Source organism: Diachasmimorpha longicaudata, chromosome 1, assembly GCF_034640455.1.
Source record: "Diachasmimorpha longicaudata isolate KC_UGA_2023 chromosome 1, iyDiaLong2, whole genome shotgun sequence".
Classification (NCBI taxonomy): domain Eukaryota; kingdom Metazoa; phylum Arthropoda; class Insecta; order Hymenoptera; family Braconidae; genus Diachasmimorpha; species Diachasmimorpha longicaudata.
This window is the reverse complement of record NC_087225.1, coordinates 6,536,879-6,552,574: the sequence shown is the minus strand read 5'-3', so window position 1 is coordinate 6,552,574 and position 15,696 is coordinate 6,536,879. Positions and strand designations below refer to the sequence as shown.

The following is a 15,696-nucleotide window of genomic DNA, read 5'->3' as shown; positions in this document are numbered from 1 at the left end:
TCTAACGAAATTTCAACCCGAATCTACTATTTCTTCATTCAATTAGAATCATTATAATTATGCACGTTAGGGTGTTGATTTCTTGTTAAGTCAAGTTTAATTTTCCCCTTGTTCATACAACTAGTTGTATAAACAAGTTTTGATTGAACTCAATTAAAAATCGTACAATCGTTTATTTTTTCCTGAACTTAAATACTTATATTAATTGTAAATTACGAATTCCAGGTACCAAGAACTCAAGAAGGAGGTTTATGCACCTTGAAAAACCATCGAAGTAGTACGACAGAAGTAGATCCTACTTTTTAATCATTTCTAGAGAAAGTTCGAGTTTTTTCAACATAAAAGCATCGAAACCGATAATCGCCATTGAAGTAAACGAGAGATAAGAAAAAATCAACTGCTAATCGATCATAACGAGGTTTAGCGCCCAAATCATCAGCAAGCAAAGAAGCATAAATAAGAAAATCTTAAAAATAATTATAAAAACAGTTGCCACTTTTTGGCTTCCATCAGCCATAAACAGTAAGAGATTACAAGAGGTGCAAAACGTGTACAGAAACCTGAAAACTGTTTTTAAAGAAGTTGACAAAAGTTCACAACAAACTTTTAAGGAAAAAGCCAAAAAGAAAGAAAGCACCGAAAAACTCGTCACAATCTCTCTCGCTCTCTCACTCTCTCGTTCTCTCGAGATAGATTCAACGAGGGAAGCCAAGTTTTTCAGTGACACGTTTGCTAAAGACATTTTATTTTCACTTTGGGAATACCAGCTTCCATACGACTCTGAACGTTCTCTCACATAAAATAACAAAAAAAAAAAAAACAGAAAAAAATTGTTATTTTTCCTCAAAGTGTCCTTAATCCAAATGAAGAAAATTCTAAACAAACTAGAGCAAATGAAAAACAAGATAAACAATTAAACATTTAGTTGCACGAAAAACGTGCAATCATTAAGATATAAAACAATTCTAAATAACTAAAAATGAGTAGAAAAATGTCACGAGTAGTTTTACTGATTCTCCTCATCTGGTCGTCGATCGATAACTCGCAGAGTTCTACCGATGCTGGCCCAAACTCTCCAGTCTTCAATTTAGACCACACAGCCCTGGAAAAGAATATTGCAGCGATTTTCAACAAAGTCGCTCATAGTTCAGCGACGACGAAACGCAGCGTGCCAGCCTACGAGGCACAAGTCTCAGCCTCAACAACCCTTTCCACCGTCCCCTCTCCCTTGACAACAACAACTGCAAAATCATCAACATCCCTATCTCCCACCACTCCCTCAATTCCCTCAATGAGAAACCCAATTCCCCGTGCAACAGTCTCGCCCCCTTATCGCGAATTACCCTCCTATGCTCCCCCGTCAAGAGCCCCATTCACTCCACCTCTTCCACCAGAATATCTGAACCCGTTTGCAGATAAGCCAACACTTCGTGGGACTAACTCAGAAAACTATTCGGGCGTAAGAAGACCAATTCCTCCACCTAGTTTGACTCCAGCACACGAGAGAATCCCCATAAGACCACCTGATCTTCTTCACGCGCCTATTCAGACACCTGAAAAGCCTCCAACACGAAATAAAGCATTGAACACACCCAGTAAGGAGCAGAGAATGCCAGAGCCTTCGGGGGAAATCGAGAGAAAGAACAACAGCAATGATTTTGTTCCGACTTTGCATTATCCCAGTATTTCTCGAATCCTCTCCGGTAGCAATGGAAGGAAGCAGGATATCCCGGAGATATTATTAAAGCCCCTGTCAACAAAAATACCAATGAAAAATGTTCCTGCAGCTTCTACAACAGAGAGAAGTACTAGTACGACGTCTATGACGATAAGAACAACTAGTGCCGTTAGATCAGCGACAAGGCCTACTATTTTTAATCTACCAAATACAAGGAGGCAAGAGCCTGGTGATAACAATGGAAATAACAGCGAGGACGATGACAAGATGGAAGAAATAGAGATTGTCGATGCAGAGAGATTGCCTTATCCTCAACCTCAACCACCTGCTCCATCAAAAAGACCAATTGATCACAATCACGTTGTTCCTCATGCTGACAGCCATCATCCCCTGGAGAACACATGGAGAATAGCCTGGTCTCTCCACGTCTACATAGCTGCCATTATGTTTACTCTCATGGCCCTATACTCTATCTACAAAATAGTGAGATTTAATGAAGCCACGAATTTATTGACTCAATCTTACTTCCTCACTGTTCATCTACTGCTAACCACAGTATGTACACTCAGGTGCTTTCACCTGTTCTACGATGCTTACAACCTTGGGAAATCGTTGTCAAGGCCATTGTCACAGATACTTATGTATCTTCCAGCTCCACTACTGTCCACAGCATTTGCGACATTAGTACTTCATCTGGCAAAATGCTCAGAGGCTCCGTCATTGAATAACAAATTTTTATCCCCAATGACACTGGGATTGTGTTCAATGATTCACATTGTACTCTGTCTCTCCCTACATGTTTCAACTCACATTCTGGGATACGAAGACGATGCCAGGATTTTACCCCTAGTCTGTCAGTGTATTTACATTGTGGTTTGCGTTACTCTTGGACTGTGCTATATGTATGTCTACAGAGTTGTAAGATCACAAATCAATTTAACGACTAATAAATCGGTGGGCTCCCATGTAACCAGTGATCCAACAACTGTTGCCTTGGGTACTGCCATTACCACTACAATAGCAACAGCGTTACTCTTCATTCTGATGGGTTTCGTTCAACTTTATGGAATCTTTGGTGTACAAGAGAAAGCTCAACCTTATCCATGGCTGTGGTGGGGCTGGCAATTTTCGGTGAGACTTATCGAGCTTTCAATGTGCGGTTTACTCGCCTGGGTCGCTAGCCTCTCCCAGTATCCCCTGAGAGAGAAACAAATGCAACAACATTCTGCACACTCTGGATTCGCCCTCTTTCCATGTGGTAGCTCCACCAGCACCGAAAATATGGACGATGTACTGTATCCAGCAATTTGTAGTACCAATCAGGCTATACAGAATTATACAATGAGAACTGGAAAGCAGGTATATGATGACAGTTTTCCATTAAATACATTACCTGAGCACTTGAATATTTCGGGCACATTTGAGAGGCACTCAATAAGAAAAAGCGGTACCATGGGACATTTTCCACATGAGGGAAGGGGATCGTTGAATCGACATGGCAATGGGGTCCAAACACTGAGGGGGTCAGAGAACAGGGGAAGGCATACACCACAGGGACTCCACGAACAGGCCCCAGCGTCTGGCTCCACCATGCTGGTGGCTGAGGATGGATTTGTTAGGTTTAGAACACTTGGCGCTGAGGAGGATGAGATGAGCGATACACAGAGTATTGCGGGTACTCATGGCAGGGGTGGTGGCTCATTGGCCGGCAGTGTGAGGTACAGTGCAAGGCATAATGCTGCACAGCATCATGCACAGCAGCACCCGCACCAGTATCAGCACATGCACACGTTACAGCATCCTCATGATAGACAGCATATTCAGGGACATCATCAGAGCCATCATCAATTGTATAATAATACGTAGAAGGGGGAAAAAGTGGCACGCGTTGAGTGGAGAGCGCCTGTGCCAATTGTTGGAAATGTAAGTCGTTTTGTGATGTTCTTTTACGTAAGTGGAGTGAACAGGCCAATTACTGGACGATTGAGGGAAATTCGAGTTTCGTGGTGGGATTGGAAATAAAAGAATGGTCTGAATTGGACTATCACAACTTCCTAATAAAACAAGGGTGTTTGATTACAAGCACCATACAGAAATTGGCCTGTTTACTCTAAACTGTTTGACGATCCTCTTCTTGAAAATGTCTTCTATTCTAATTCTCATGTAGTGGAAATTTTCAGAAAAAATCATAAACTGCTGGAATGATTAGATATTCAAGGAAATGGGAAGGCTCATTCGAATTTATATTCACAGAAGTCAAAACAATTATCAATATAAATTTAATATTCTCTCTTACTCCTCCACTTCCTTTCTTCCTACCAGGACAAGCCCGTTGATGATTGATATTAATTACACGGTGCAACACAATTGCGCGATGTCTTGAAGTAGTTGGGAAATTTAATTAACCCGATAAAAACGAATATAGGGAAATTTATGATTTAAAGAAGCATTCGCTAATCTAAGATCGTAATTCTATCAAGAATCCTTAATCTAATTGGATACCAAATGGTTCGTTAACATCCTGATTTTTTTTTCCTATCGTACTGAGTATAAAATGAGACATCTAATTTTTTTTTTAATATTTCCATTTCGAGGTTGTTCACAACTTTGATATTTTTTTTCTACCAAACCTAGTAGAAAAAAGCTTCTGCTAGCGCAAAAGCTATTTACTCTTTGAATTTCTTTTTTGGCTTGAGCCGCTGACCCGATTGTGCTGGACCGTGTTATCGTTGACCATACTTTGCATACCTAACGAATGAATTTCGGAACTCCTTATTTATAATTTTTGTTTCATCAGCTTTTCCCTGCAACCACCAGACACGTCATAGTACGAGCTGAACAGTCAACTAAAGCAACTACTAGCAGTACTCTGTCCATCCGACGTACTCAATTCGAAGAGATAATTTAATATTAAATATAAGTGTAATATATTTTCAAATGTATAAAATTCGAACGATTTAATTTTAAGAAGATTAATGAAATAATGCCCGCCTGTCTCGGCCCCGCTGCTTGATATCCATTCCCCCTATTAACAAAAATGGGGAAAACCAAAATGAGTCCAAATGACCGCCAAGTATAAATTTTCGATTTTATTAATATTGCTGAACTATTGAAATTTTATTCAATAAAATCGAAAGTTATACTATTGAATAAAGCCGTATAGCCAAGGAACATCGTCTACATTTTCTTATCTTTAAATATGGATAGTGTATTAAAGCTTTGAATTTGAATTCCTATCTTGGGCAATCGGTACTTAAATCCACGACCCTTGTGATTTTTAAACGACAAAGAAATAACTACATAATAAATGCATGAACATAAGGAAACATAAATGAAATTGATGTAAAACAGTGATTGGATGTGCCCTAATGACATATGACGAATGAAGATTTTCATCAAAGTTACAGGAAACTTGTCGCATAACTTATTCCTCAGTTCATTGAAAAACAATACTTGAAGTGTATTTTAATTTCCTATTTATTGCGCATTTGATTTATTAGTTTGTACCATATATTTTTCATTTTCAAGTAATCTGTTTTCAAAGAGAAACAATGAAGCATTCATATATTTTTAAAACAGAAAGATATCGAAATGAGAAAGAGATGAGTTTGCGGATTTCTGACGGGAATTTTGCCAATATCTCCAAAGTTAATGGACTTCGAGGGAAATGTCAAAACATCTATCTCAAAATTTAAATGGTTCTCAAGAACAAAGTTTTCTCAGTGATTTTCCTATTTAATTATTTTTCTTTCTCGAAATTTGCAAATGATCTTGAAGGAATCGTTAGTCTCATCTGTTTCTGCTGATTCCCTATGGGAACAGTTCATTGTGTTATCAAGTTGGCCACCGGGTCCAATACACAGTCCGTAAAGAAAATCGAGTGAGTAATCCGCCAAGCTTGAAATTATATAATCTTAAAACCCAATTTCAACATCAAAGATCAATGAATTTTTTTAAATGACCGAAAAAACGATAAAGAAATTGTACAGTCGATATTAAATTATCGTTGAGTCCTTAAAAATGTGAGACTTAGTTAGTTCGTAAGGATTACGAGCTTAAGTTGTCCAATTGTATACGTTAAGGAACAATTTATTAGTCTAAGTTTTATGTAAAGCGACGAAGACGCGATGGTGAAGAGACGTTTTAAATGTTGTAGAAATATCAACACAAAAAATGTACCAGAAGACTGCAATTTGATGAATGACAAGAAGTTATCGATTATTATCATACTTCACGCGAACTTGGCCAGCCTATCTTTGTATTTTAAGAATATTGTGGTACAAACCTGAAGGCAATTATCATTTTTCAATACCCACAGTTGTAAATGAATTAGGATAATCAATTTCGCAAATTTTTTGGCAAAATTTCAACAGTTTAGCGGTAAAAAGATTCCAAATGGGTGTAAAACACCTCCGAAAATTATTTTGTAGATAGGTTTTCTTTGTAAGAAAAAAGTTTAAACAAAATGGTACTGCGATCGCTACGAAAATCTTACAAAATCGAATGAACTAACCAGTAGATGGACGCCCAATGAGATTATCCTGTGTTTTCTTATGACTGTGTTTCATAATTGACATATAAACTTGATAAAAAAACTGTCATGGCGAGATTAAAAATAACAATAGCTGTTGAAAATGCAAAGTAACTGGTTATTTTTTTTTGCGTTCGATCTCATACTTTCTTATCCGAAAATCGAACGTCTATCTTTTGGGTGGTGTCCATCTATTGCGCAGGTTACCCTACTATAACAATTTTGTGAAATAATATCTCATAAATTTACAAAGTGAGGAGTTAGGAATTTTCAATTCATTAATTCGACATATTATTTCTTTTTTTACCGCTCAACTACAGATTCTACGATGGATTTCATAATTATCTCAGTTAGAAAACGTCCAGAAAATGAAAGACGAATATTCATAGAAATTTGTACATTACAAAATTGTGATTTTTTTAATTTCTTAATTTATATAGGTAGAAGAAGAATGTATTTATGACATTTATATATATTTTTTTCAATTAGTTGGAAAACTGCCAGTTGTCGTTTACGATTCGATTGTGTTCCTCCGCATTTGGAAAACTCTTTTTCTTTCAATCCGGGCAATCAGTAATTCTTTCCATGACTTTCTATGAAACTAAACAATTTTCTCGCATATTCGATGTTCCATGAATTTTTAGTTTCTTCCATGCCCTTTGATCATATCGAGACCAGTTTAATTTTCATTTAGCCCGGCTGGAGTATTATTCATAACATTTGTGGAATATTAAATTATTTTTTATTACTTTACCATTCTTTTCTATGATTACAATTTTATCAGAAAGTATTAAAAACATTTTGAAACAAATAACGAATGAATCCAATCCGTGGAAATGTTAAATTTCTTATGCGTGTGATTCAAGCCGATTTAGGAAAAAAGCAAGCGTTCGTATTCTAATATAGAATATCCTCAGAATTATCTGAGGTATAAAGGAAAAAATGGAAAGCTGCTTACTCAAATTTTAATGGAATGGAAAGGAATTATTTTAAGGAATGGGAGAAAGCGCAAAGAAAGGAAAACCAATTGTATATTACCTGTACAAAATTAATAGAAGTGAAGTAAAACACATCTGCTCATTCATTTATTTGATATCTCCAATATGCCTAGATATATCTATCTCACAACAGCCACATGATTAATACCAACGGAGTGAATTCTAATTGAAATAATACCAACACAGTCATTGACATTGTATTCCCCCCTATCTTTCCTTCCTTCTCCCTCTACCTATTTATCTTAATGGGAGAGAGAGCAGCAAAGAACAAATATTTACTGAAGGAGGCAGGGTCGTGGGCTCAAGGGCACAACAGCAGCGCCAGCCTAATCACGTGGAATATTCCACAAAGTTGATAAACAATTTGTATTGCATAACAAAAAGGGGGTGGGGATTTTCAACAACAAGAAATACACAAGATGAAATTCCAGAGAGGAAAGTAAATGATTTTCTGGGTACAATAATACTCGTAACATGTTGTCAGTTTTCTTATGACAGAGAGGTGGCGACTCTGCAATGAAGCACAAAAAGCTTATCTCCCTGTTACCCAAAGAATTAGATATTCGTTGCCAAAGTGCATGCACAGCGATGTGCAAATTCCAGAATAACTGAAACAAATTTACAACATTGGGTCATCAGTGTACGAATCATAATATCAGAGTCGCCACCTTTATGTCACAAGAAAACTAACAAAGACAACTGGGTTTTTTGGTGGAAAAATCATTGTTCAGTGGAATACGCAGACGTCATATGCAATTTTTGGAAACAACTGTGGAAACGGTAACATGATAGCTCGGTTACCTAATAATTGTGCTGCTAGTGGCAGAGGGTGCGTGCGGCAATCGACAGTTTTATTGGGGAAGAAGACAGCATTCCAATTGTTGTGTAAATTTATCCCTGCAATTTTCAATCAAAAAATCAGTCGAACAATGAGCGAAGAAAAGAACGACCTGTTAGAGATGAAAAACGATCTGAAAGATATTTTCTTTGCTGGATTAAATTCAGTGAAACCTCATGTGTTGATCCAAAATAAAATCAAAGTAAGTGAAAATACTTTATTCGTCGAGGGAAAGGGTTACGCTCTGGGTAACAGAGTTTATCTTGTTGGCTTCGGAAAGGCGGTGCTGGGAATGGCAATGGAGATGGAGAAACTGCTCGGAAAGAAATTAACTAAAGGAATTGTTAGCCTTCCTCGAGGCTGTATGAATGAACAATTGAAGAGCATGAATAATGTACCTGTTTTTGAGCCAAGCGGCGTCATTAACTATCGAGAAAATTGCGTGAATAATCAGGCAGATGATGAAACATTAAAAACTACTCGAGAATTGATGGATTTAACGAGATCTTTAGAGGAGAAGGACACTTTAATCGTTTTGGTTTCGGGTGGCAGTTCTGCACTTTTATCAATGCCTCCACCTTCCATAACTCTGAAAGAGAAGAACGAATTCTGGAAAAAATTGCAAAATTGTGGAGCTGATATCAAAGAGGTGAATATTGTTAGGCAAAAATTATCGATGGTGAAGGGAGGGAAATTTATAGAATTGGCTTACCCAGCCACTGTTATTAGTCTTATTCTATCAGATATCATTGGAGATCCAGTGGATTTAATTGGTGGAGGGCCCACGTGTTATGTCAACCGAGAGCCTTGTGATGTTTTCAAAATTCTCAATAAGTACAATATAAAAACCATCGATGACAAGATGAAAAAAGTATTGAATAACAATGAAAGTCGTGATAAAAATCATTTTACGAATGTGCATAATCACGTTATTGGTAATAATTCATGTGCAATCAGTGCTGCACGAAATGAAGCCCTCAAAAAGGGTTTGAATGTAATTGTTCTATGCAATGACATTGAAGGAGCTGTGAAAAATGTCAGCAAAATGTACGTCAAATTAACAAAACTTTTCTGTGGAATATTGACAAATGCAATAACGAAAGAGGAGTTCACTAATTGTGTGAGTAATTGTGACGGCTTGAAAAGCCTTCAGGAAAGAATTGATGTCATTTTCTCACATCTGGAAAACAACACTGATAAAGGATTAGTGTTGATAGGGGCTGGAGAGCCCTCTGTAGTTGTAACAGGAACAGGAAAAGGGGGAAGGAATCAAGAATTAGCTCTGCAATTCTCCCTGGATTGGGCTCAGGAAATAGAGAAAACATCAGCGATGAAGGAATTTGACGCACTTTTTCTAAGCGCTGGAACAGACGGACAGGACGGGCCAACCGATGCTGATGGAGCTTTTGGTTATGCAGATATTGCAAAAAATGAGAGAAGTAAAGATCATCTAGCTAATAATGACGCTTATCATTTTTATTCGGATTTCGAGCAGGGAGGAAATCTACTGAAGACAGGATTATCCGGAACTAATGTGATGGATCTTCACTTGATTTATATTAAGAAGAAATAGCCGTTTACATTACGAATATCAATAAAGTGATGGGGGAAATAAAGCTTATACGAGATCGGGAAATACCTCCTTGTTTGTAGTAACGGGGGTGTATTTGCAGTGAATAATGAGCGGATTCCCTCGGTCGATAAAGTTTTATTTAATTCAGACATAACAGTGCCATAAAATAAAAAGAATGTGGATGTCCAGAAAAAACCACCTACAAATATATGACAATTTAAACAAGGACACATCAACTCTTTGTCGTTTGTATCAAGAGCCTACCATGCTGCCATATCCCTCAGAAGAATGTTTTTTCCATGACATCAACCACTGGTTTAAGAGTATCCAAGTATTTTTTTACACTTTGGTATAGTTATTTAAAGAATATTATGCACAGGATTACTTTTTAAACATTCGTTTTAAGTGGTAAAAGGGGGTAAGCCCATTTTTCTCAGAATAAATTATGTTGAATATTTTGAAAAGGACGAGCAATAGTGAAATTTCTTAATAAAGGTCGTTTGCAGCTCATACTTTGCTGTACCAAAAATATTGCAGAAAAATTTTCAAGGTCTCTCCATATATATTTTATGGATAGAAAATTGATTCATTATAAATGCTCTATGGAAAATGCGCTTGTGAACAGTGAAAAAACATTTCACTTAGGGAAAAAACTGCTAAATTACTTGGATATCCTTAATGAAAATCCATGTGTTGTTGTATTACAATTCAAATTTGTTAAAGGTCTCCTTTTGCATAATCATGTAAAGAATAAGAAATGGATAAATCAGGGGCAAGATGCAGAAAATTAGTTGCAGTACAAGACCCAACCAAGTTATGACTAATTCTTGGTAAAATTAATACTGTATTTATACATTGCACATAGCCAAATTATACTATACATACATACACACACCAGAAATATATATTTTTTCCACTTAATCATTTCCGTAATAAGGGGGTGAGAAACAGAAGAAAAGTCTGTGATTTATGGGCCACTATGTCGAAAACGAGATTCACCCATTCCCATTCATATTTGCAAAATAACCTGGGAGAAAAATTTTGGATTTATTTCAATTTATCGTCATGTTGCCCCAAATTTGTACCTCTCAAATACAAATTTTCCCTTATTTTGAAAAGTTATTTGTTGGTTTTTATTATGTATGCATATGAATATTTTCCTTTTGATTGAAAAACTTCCAGGACGGATGATTGAATGATAGAGTGATAAGTTAATGAACAATTCTCTTTTTCTCTTCCTTAGTCTTCGCTCTCTTTAGAGAAATATTATTTAATTGTGTTGTCCCTTTCAGTAATTGTTATAACATATCAATTCCGAAAAAAATAAAGGGGAAAATACAATGTAGAGGTAATTATCCTAACACTCCCATTCCAAGAGTAGAGAAAATGAAGATATTGAGAAAATAATGATAGCAATTTCGTTCAAACCAATATCCATTTACAAATCCCAGCTAAATAAGTGATGCTTAACAAGCATATCCCTGACTCCGTCTTTTAGTGGTTGGGATTGCTCTTTCTTCGGTGGTAATTCCCAATCAGGATTGAGATTGAAGGCAAATTGACTGAGAATTCTAAGCTCACATTTAATTTGGACCCAGCCCGGACTGTTTACGAAACTCCATGGGTGGTACCATTTTTGTACTACTTCAACACACGAACATAAAACCTCGAGCCAGAGGTGCAAAACTTGTTCGTTTAGTCCAAGACAAATTAAGGAACGTAGTTTGACGTCCATTTGAGCATGGGCATTGTCGTGTGTGAGATTGACTGATTGAACGCAACGATAAAGCAGCTCCTCTGGAGTAAGTACTTTACCATCTTCGTCCAGTCGATATGTTTTACAAAGAACGAGTCGACTGTAAACAGAATTGAAATCTTTTTCAACTTCTCTGGTGGAGGCTTCTTCAATGAACAACCAAGGATGACAGGGTCCCCCTAAAAAATTGGCTCTCCTCATGCCATGCTCAAGAACTGCTTTAATAGCCGGGCATAATGTTCCTCGCACAAGATCAGTCACAGCTTCACTGACTGCGTCATCCCCAGCGCAAGTGTACTGCTTACTCCTTTCATCCAGTAACTGTACAAACTTAGCAGGAAACCATCCTCTAAGACCATTCAACTCTCCAATCCAACAGTGTTCGTCTTTTTGGCTGATGATTGTGATAATATCGTTCTTTCGAAATCCGAGTTCGTCGTCGTCATGTCTCTCAAAATCTAGCAGAGCCTTCGCCCGTCTCTGTCGTGTCCTCGACACATTGATATAATTATCATGATCCTTGGAGTGACTCTCCATCGTATAGTCTGCCACGAGGGCTCCAGCATTGATCTTTGGATCGACATTCATAAAATGTCTGGCTACTTGCAAGACAGTCTCTCTCAAATCGACTAAAATTTCTGTCTGCCTAATATTTTTGGATTTCGCATCCTCTCCCTTTTCATCTCCGCCGAACAAAAAGCTCTGCAGCATCGACTTAGTTCTCTTCATCTGCCTTTTGTTCAAATGCTGTTTAGGTAGATTAGGGCTTGCATCAGGATTACCAACAAGTCCCCCCTGATCAGCCATTAAATACGCCAAATGTCTCCTCCTGTGAGTCTCTATTAAAACATCAGTGAGAGATCCACTGACTTCTAGAGAAATCTTGAAAAGCTGATCGACATCGTCAATGTCTCCTGGGATGTCCGAGAGTGCATTAAAGATCTGAGCAGAATTCTCCAATTGCTTCAATTCACTCTCTCTCATTTTCAACATCCCCAGAGTAATTTGGAATAAAACGATTGATCCATCGAATAAAATTAGATCCCAAATTCTCAATAAAATTTTCATATGAACCACAGATGCGAAGAGCGTCAGAAACCAGTGGAGAGAGATGAGACTGAGTTCGATGTCGTGTTGGACCAGTACATGGTCAATGTCCGACAAGTAATTCGTAACCAGTGTCCTCAAGACTTTCTGATCCGCTTGAACCCCGAGAAGGGTGGAAGAATAATAAGAAGCTGGTAACAGGTCCTCAACAATGGTTGCCATCATCCAGAAAGTATCTTCCTCTTCAAGTAAGAGCAGTAGAGAAGCGGCTATTGTTCCTGTACCTTGACAGTAACCGATATCCGGATATAACCAGGCTAATCCCCTCATTACTCGCCGTAATCTAGGGATTCCTGTGCTGTGAAGGTGAGAGAAACAGGCGTTAGCCGGCATAGTTCGCAGTAAATCTTTCTCTATCTGCTTGGAGGTCATCAAGGCGTCATTGCTGGAAGCTTTTACAATATCTTTGTACGTCATCTCTGATGATGATTTTTTCTGCAAAGCGCCTGACACTCTCATCCAGATCCTAGGGCGAAGCGAGTGAGGAATTCCTTGTCGAACCATTTCACGAAGTTTTTCAGTTCTTGGCAGTCGCTCGTCAGTTTTGCCATTTTCCCAGGAAATATCGGAGATCTCTTGGGTGCGACTAAACTCCAAGAGGGTAATCCATTGATGCTTGTGCTCTGGGTCGTCCATGAAGGGAACACCAAGAAGTTTCTTTGAGCTCTGCTCTGGCCCGTCTTCCTCTTCCACCCGAAAACCGAATTCGTCGAATCGGTAATCGGGTTGGGAATTTGGATCCTCCGGTTGACTGAGCTTAGCGAGAATATCCTGAGGCCACATAGAGGGAGTCAGGGCGGAAAAAGGACCGCCGGGGATAGGAGAGATGACATCATCGCAAAAACCGTTTACGTCAGTCTCACAGTCATCTTCGGAGCCGAGTGCTTCCAGTTTTTTCTGAATTGAAAAGAAAGCAGTGTTTATTTAAGGAAAAGTTATTACTGTTATTGACTGTCCGAGGAATAAAAGAGGAATACGTTCACAAGCTCGACTAAGACAAGATCGTACTTTAACACCTTTTTCTTCAGTTGAGTGCTTTCCTAAGTTTCCAAAAGTTTAAACACTTCCAATTATGTATTTATAAAGAATCAAAGTCTGAAGAATAATAATTATGCCCAAAATATAATTCAAATTGCGCTAGATGTTTATGATTTTTTTGTATTTGTTTACCCAAATCAATGGATAGAATTGATATTTTTTTGAGTTCCACAGAACGACGTTCTAATGAATATTTGAGCTTCATCAGACTCTTGGCGTTATCAATACGTCGTCTCAAATGCCCAAAATAGTGCAAAAGTACCCATTGCAGTAAAAATATTATATTATCATCGAAAGTAAAAGGGAAATGAGATAAATACTTGCTTTGACAGTGAACAAAAAGGGCCAGCCTATAGTTATACAACTTTGAGATATTTTCCATTGGTAGATAAATAAAAAATACAACAACAGCTATCTGAATGAATATTTCACGCATACATCGAGGCACTTAAAAAAGTAATCAACCACAGAAGTGATTACTAATTGGGTAGTAATTATGCGTTCGCCAACAGGGTCTTTTTGTCAGAGAATTTATTTTCTCAGCTTGTGAATCTAGAGTTAGAGGAATGAACGATCTTCAATAGCTGTCGTCGATTGCTACGACTTAAGATGACTCTAATCATTAAACATATAATTTACTTTATGTTTCCGTCAACAATCAGACTCAGTTACTGAAATTGATGGCATTTACTCACATTATAATCATCTTTCCCAACATAACCTTCGTGATCTCTCACATTGAATAGCGATTTGGCAATGTCCATTATTGAAATGTTCAAAAATCGGAGTCATTCATTTATTTATTGCTCACGATATTATTTCTCTCCCATGGAGCTGCAGATGATTGATTGAACAAGAAGGACCAATAATTTTTGACAGCTTAAAGATTCTCAGAACAGCTGTCAATAGTCTTGTTGATACACTTAATTGCCATCGCTCTCATAGGTTATGGTAACAGTTTCGGCGAACTACTCCTACTCCTACTCCATGGAATTCTCACTTAAATCAATGTGTCTCACTTAAACAATTAAGTAATATTTTTTGATAGAAGAGCATCGATAAACTCGTCGAATTATTCCATCTGTAGATTACACGGTTCTGATATTTGGATAATAGTACCATGAACAGAAACTACGTGACCACTTATTTGCAATTCGTTTTCAATAACTCCTGCCATGTTTCGATTATGACCGTCATTTTCAACTAATCCATTCCAAATGTTTGTCTGTTTTTATAAGGAACTAGGTTTATACTCGTTCGTACTAAAAATGCCTAAAATATGTCGTTAGTTTGTCATAGTTGATCACGAACGGTAGAATTAGTTCATTTTGTGAGAGAAAAGCACCTTTCACTATCTACATAAATATATACGGTTCTCTCTTTGTCGCCGCCAGTTGCCAGAATAGACAGTGACGCCGCCCACCGCGGGGGTCATTACTAACAATGACATGAGCCTCTACTGTATAATATCCTTTTTGATCCTTTTTGATGTCGTGTTTTTGGGTCCCGATATTTAAAAAATCCACAAAAATATTAATTTAATCTGACAAACGATACAAATAGTCTGACATACACCGACTAACGACTGTCAAACGATCTGGTTAAATTGAATAATTAATTTCTATTAATGAGTAGCCAACTTCCATAGCTAAATTTCGTAGCAGTGGTGTAGGGAGCAAAGAGGATAGACCAAAGTAGAGGCTCAGTTCTGGGGGTTTGACTGACGCCAGTTTCTCCACGTTACCGACACGATTTCACCCCCGAGGAGACGGGGCGCCACGAGTCCTACTGGGGTATCTGCATATCGGCCAAGCGGGGGGGCTCCGGTCGTACTTGTTCAACTGTACAAATGATCAACTGTACACAAAATTTTTAGACGGTGAGAGCACCACTGTGAAGGGATTCAACTGTCGAGAGAAAAAGCTAGGCTGTACATGTGGACCCAGCGCCACATGTACAGCCTAACTTTTTAGAATTTTAGAATTTTCAAACAGTGCTCTCACCGTTTGAAAATTCTGTGTACAGTTGATCATTTGTACAGTTGAACAAGTACGAACGGAGCCTCCCCGCTTGGCCGATATGCAGATACCCCAGTAGGACTCGTGGCGCCCCGTCTCCTCGGGGGTGAAATCGTGTCGGTAACGTGGAGAAACTGGCGTCAGTCAAACCCCCAGAAC

The 15,696-nt window shown here is 38.0% G+C and overlaps 3 protein-coding genes across 5 annotated transcripts in view; 2 read left to right on the top strand and 1 right to left on the bottom strand.

Moving 5' to 3' along the window:
- The window catches only part of LOC135163833 (uncharacterized), a 77,129-nt gene extending 69,848 nt beyond the window's left edge, over positions 1 to 7,281 (top strand). For 2 of the 3 annotated variants that reach the window (XM_064123686.1, XM_064123677.1), the window contains 2 exons: positions 226 to 3,601; positions 4,476 to 7,281. In XM_064123686.1, the coding sequence (XP_063979756.1) occupies positions 980 to 3,544 (2,565 nt within the window). In that variant the 5' untranslated portion in view covers positions 226 to 979 and the 3' untranslated portion in view covers positions 3,545 to 3,601; positions 4,476 to 7,281. The remainder of the gene's footprint in view (positions 1 to 225; positions 3,602 to 4,475) is intronic. The other variant, XM_064123694.1, reaches the window with a different exon arrangement.
- Positions 7,282 to 7,416: 135 nt separating this feature from the next.
- Positions 7,417 to 9,844, top strand: LOC135163861 (glycerate kinase). The gene has a single exon (XM_064123733.1). The coding sequence runs from the start codon at positions 7,993 to 7,995 to the stop codon at positions 9,616 to 9,618; it is 1,626 nt and encodes a 541-aa protein (XP_063979803.1). The 5' UTR covers positions 7,417 to 7,992; the 3' UTR covers positions 9,619 to 9,844.
- Positions 9,738 to 14,872, bottom strand: LOC135163852 (small G protein signaling modulator 3 homolog). Its single transcript, XM_064123720.1, has 2 exons — positions 14,215 to 14,872; positions 9,738 to 13,378 (listed from the first exon to the last, which is right to left on the bottom strand). The coding sequence occupies exons 1-2, from the start codon at positions 14,281 to 14,283 to the stop codon at positions 11,057 to 11,059; spliced, it is 2,391 nt and encodes a 796-aa protein (XP_063979790.1). The 5' UTR covers positions 14,284 to 14,872; the 3' UTR covers positions 9,738 to 11,056.
- Between the last annotated feature and the right edge of the window lie 824 nt (positions 14,873 to 15,696).

Coding starts and splice junctions, on each gene's coding strand:
- LOC135163861 (XM_064123733.1), top strand. CDS start 7,993: ATGATAGCTCGGTTACCTAATAATTGTGCTGCTAGTGGCAGAGGGTGC.
- LOC135163852 (XM_064123720.1), bottom strand. CDS start 14,283: ATGGACATTGCCAAATCGCTATTCAATGTGAGAGATCACGAAGGTTAT. Junction 13,379..14,214: donor TTGGGAAAGATGATTATAAT/GTGAGTAAATGC, acceptor TTTTCAATTCAG/AAAAAACTGGAAGCACTCGG.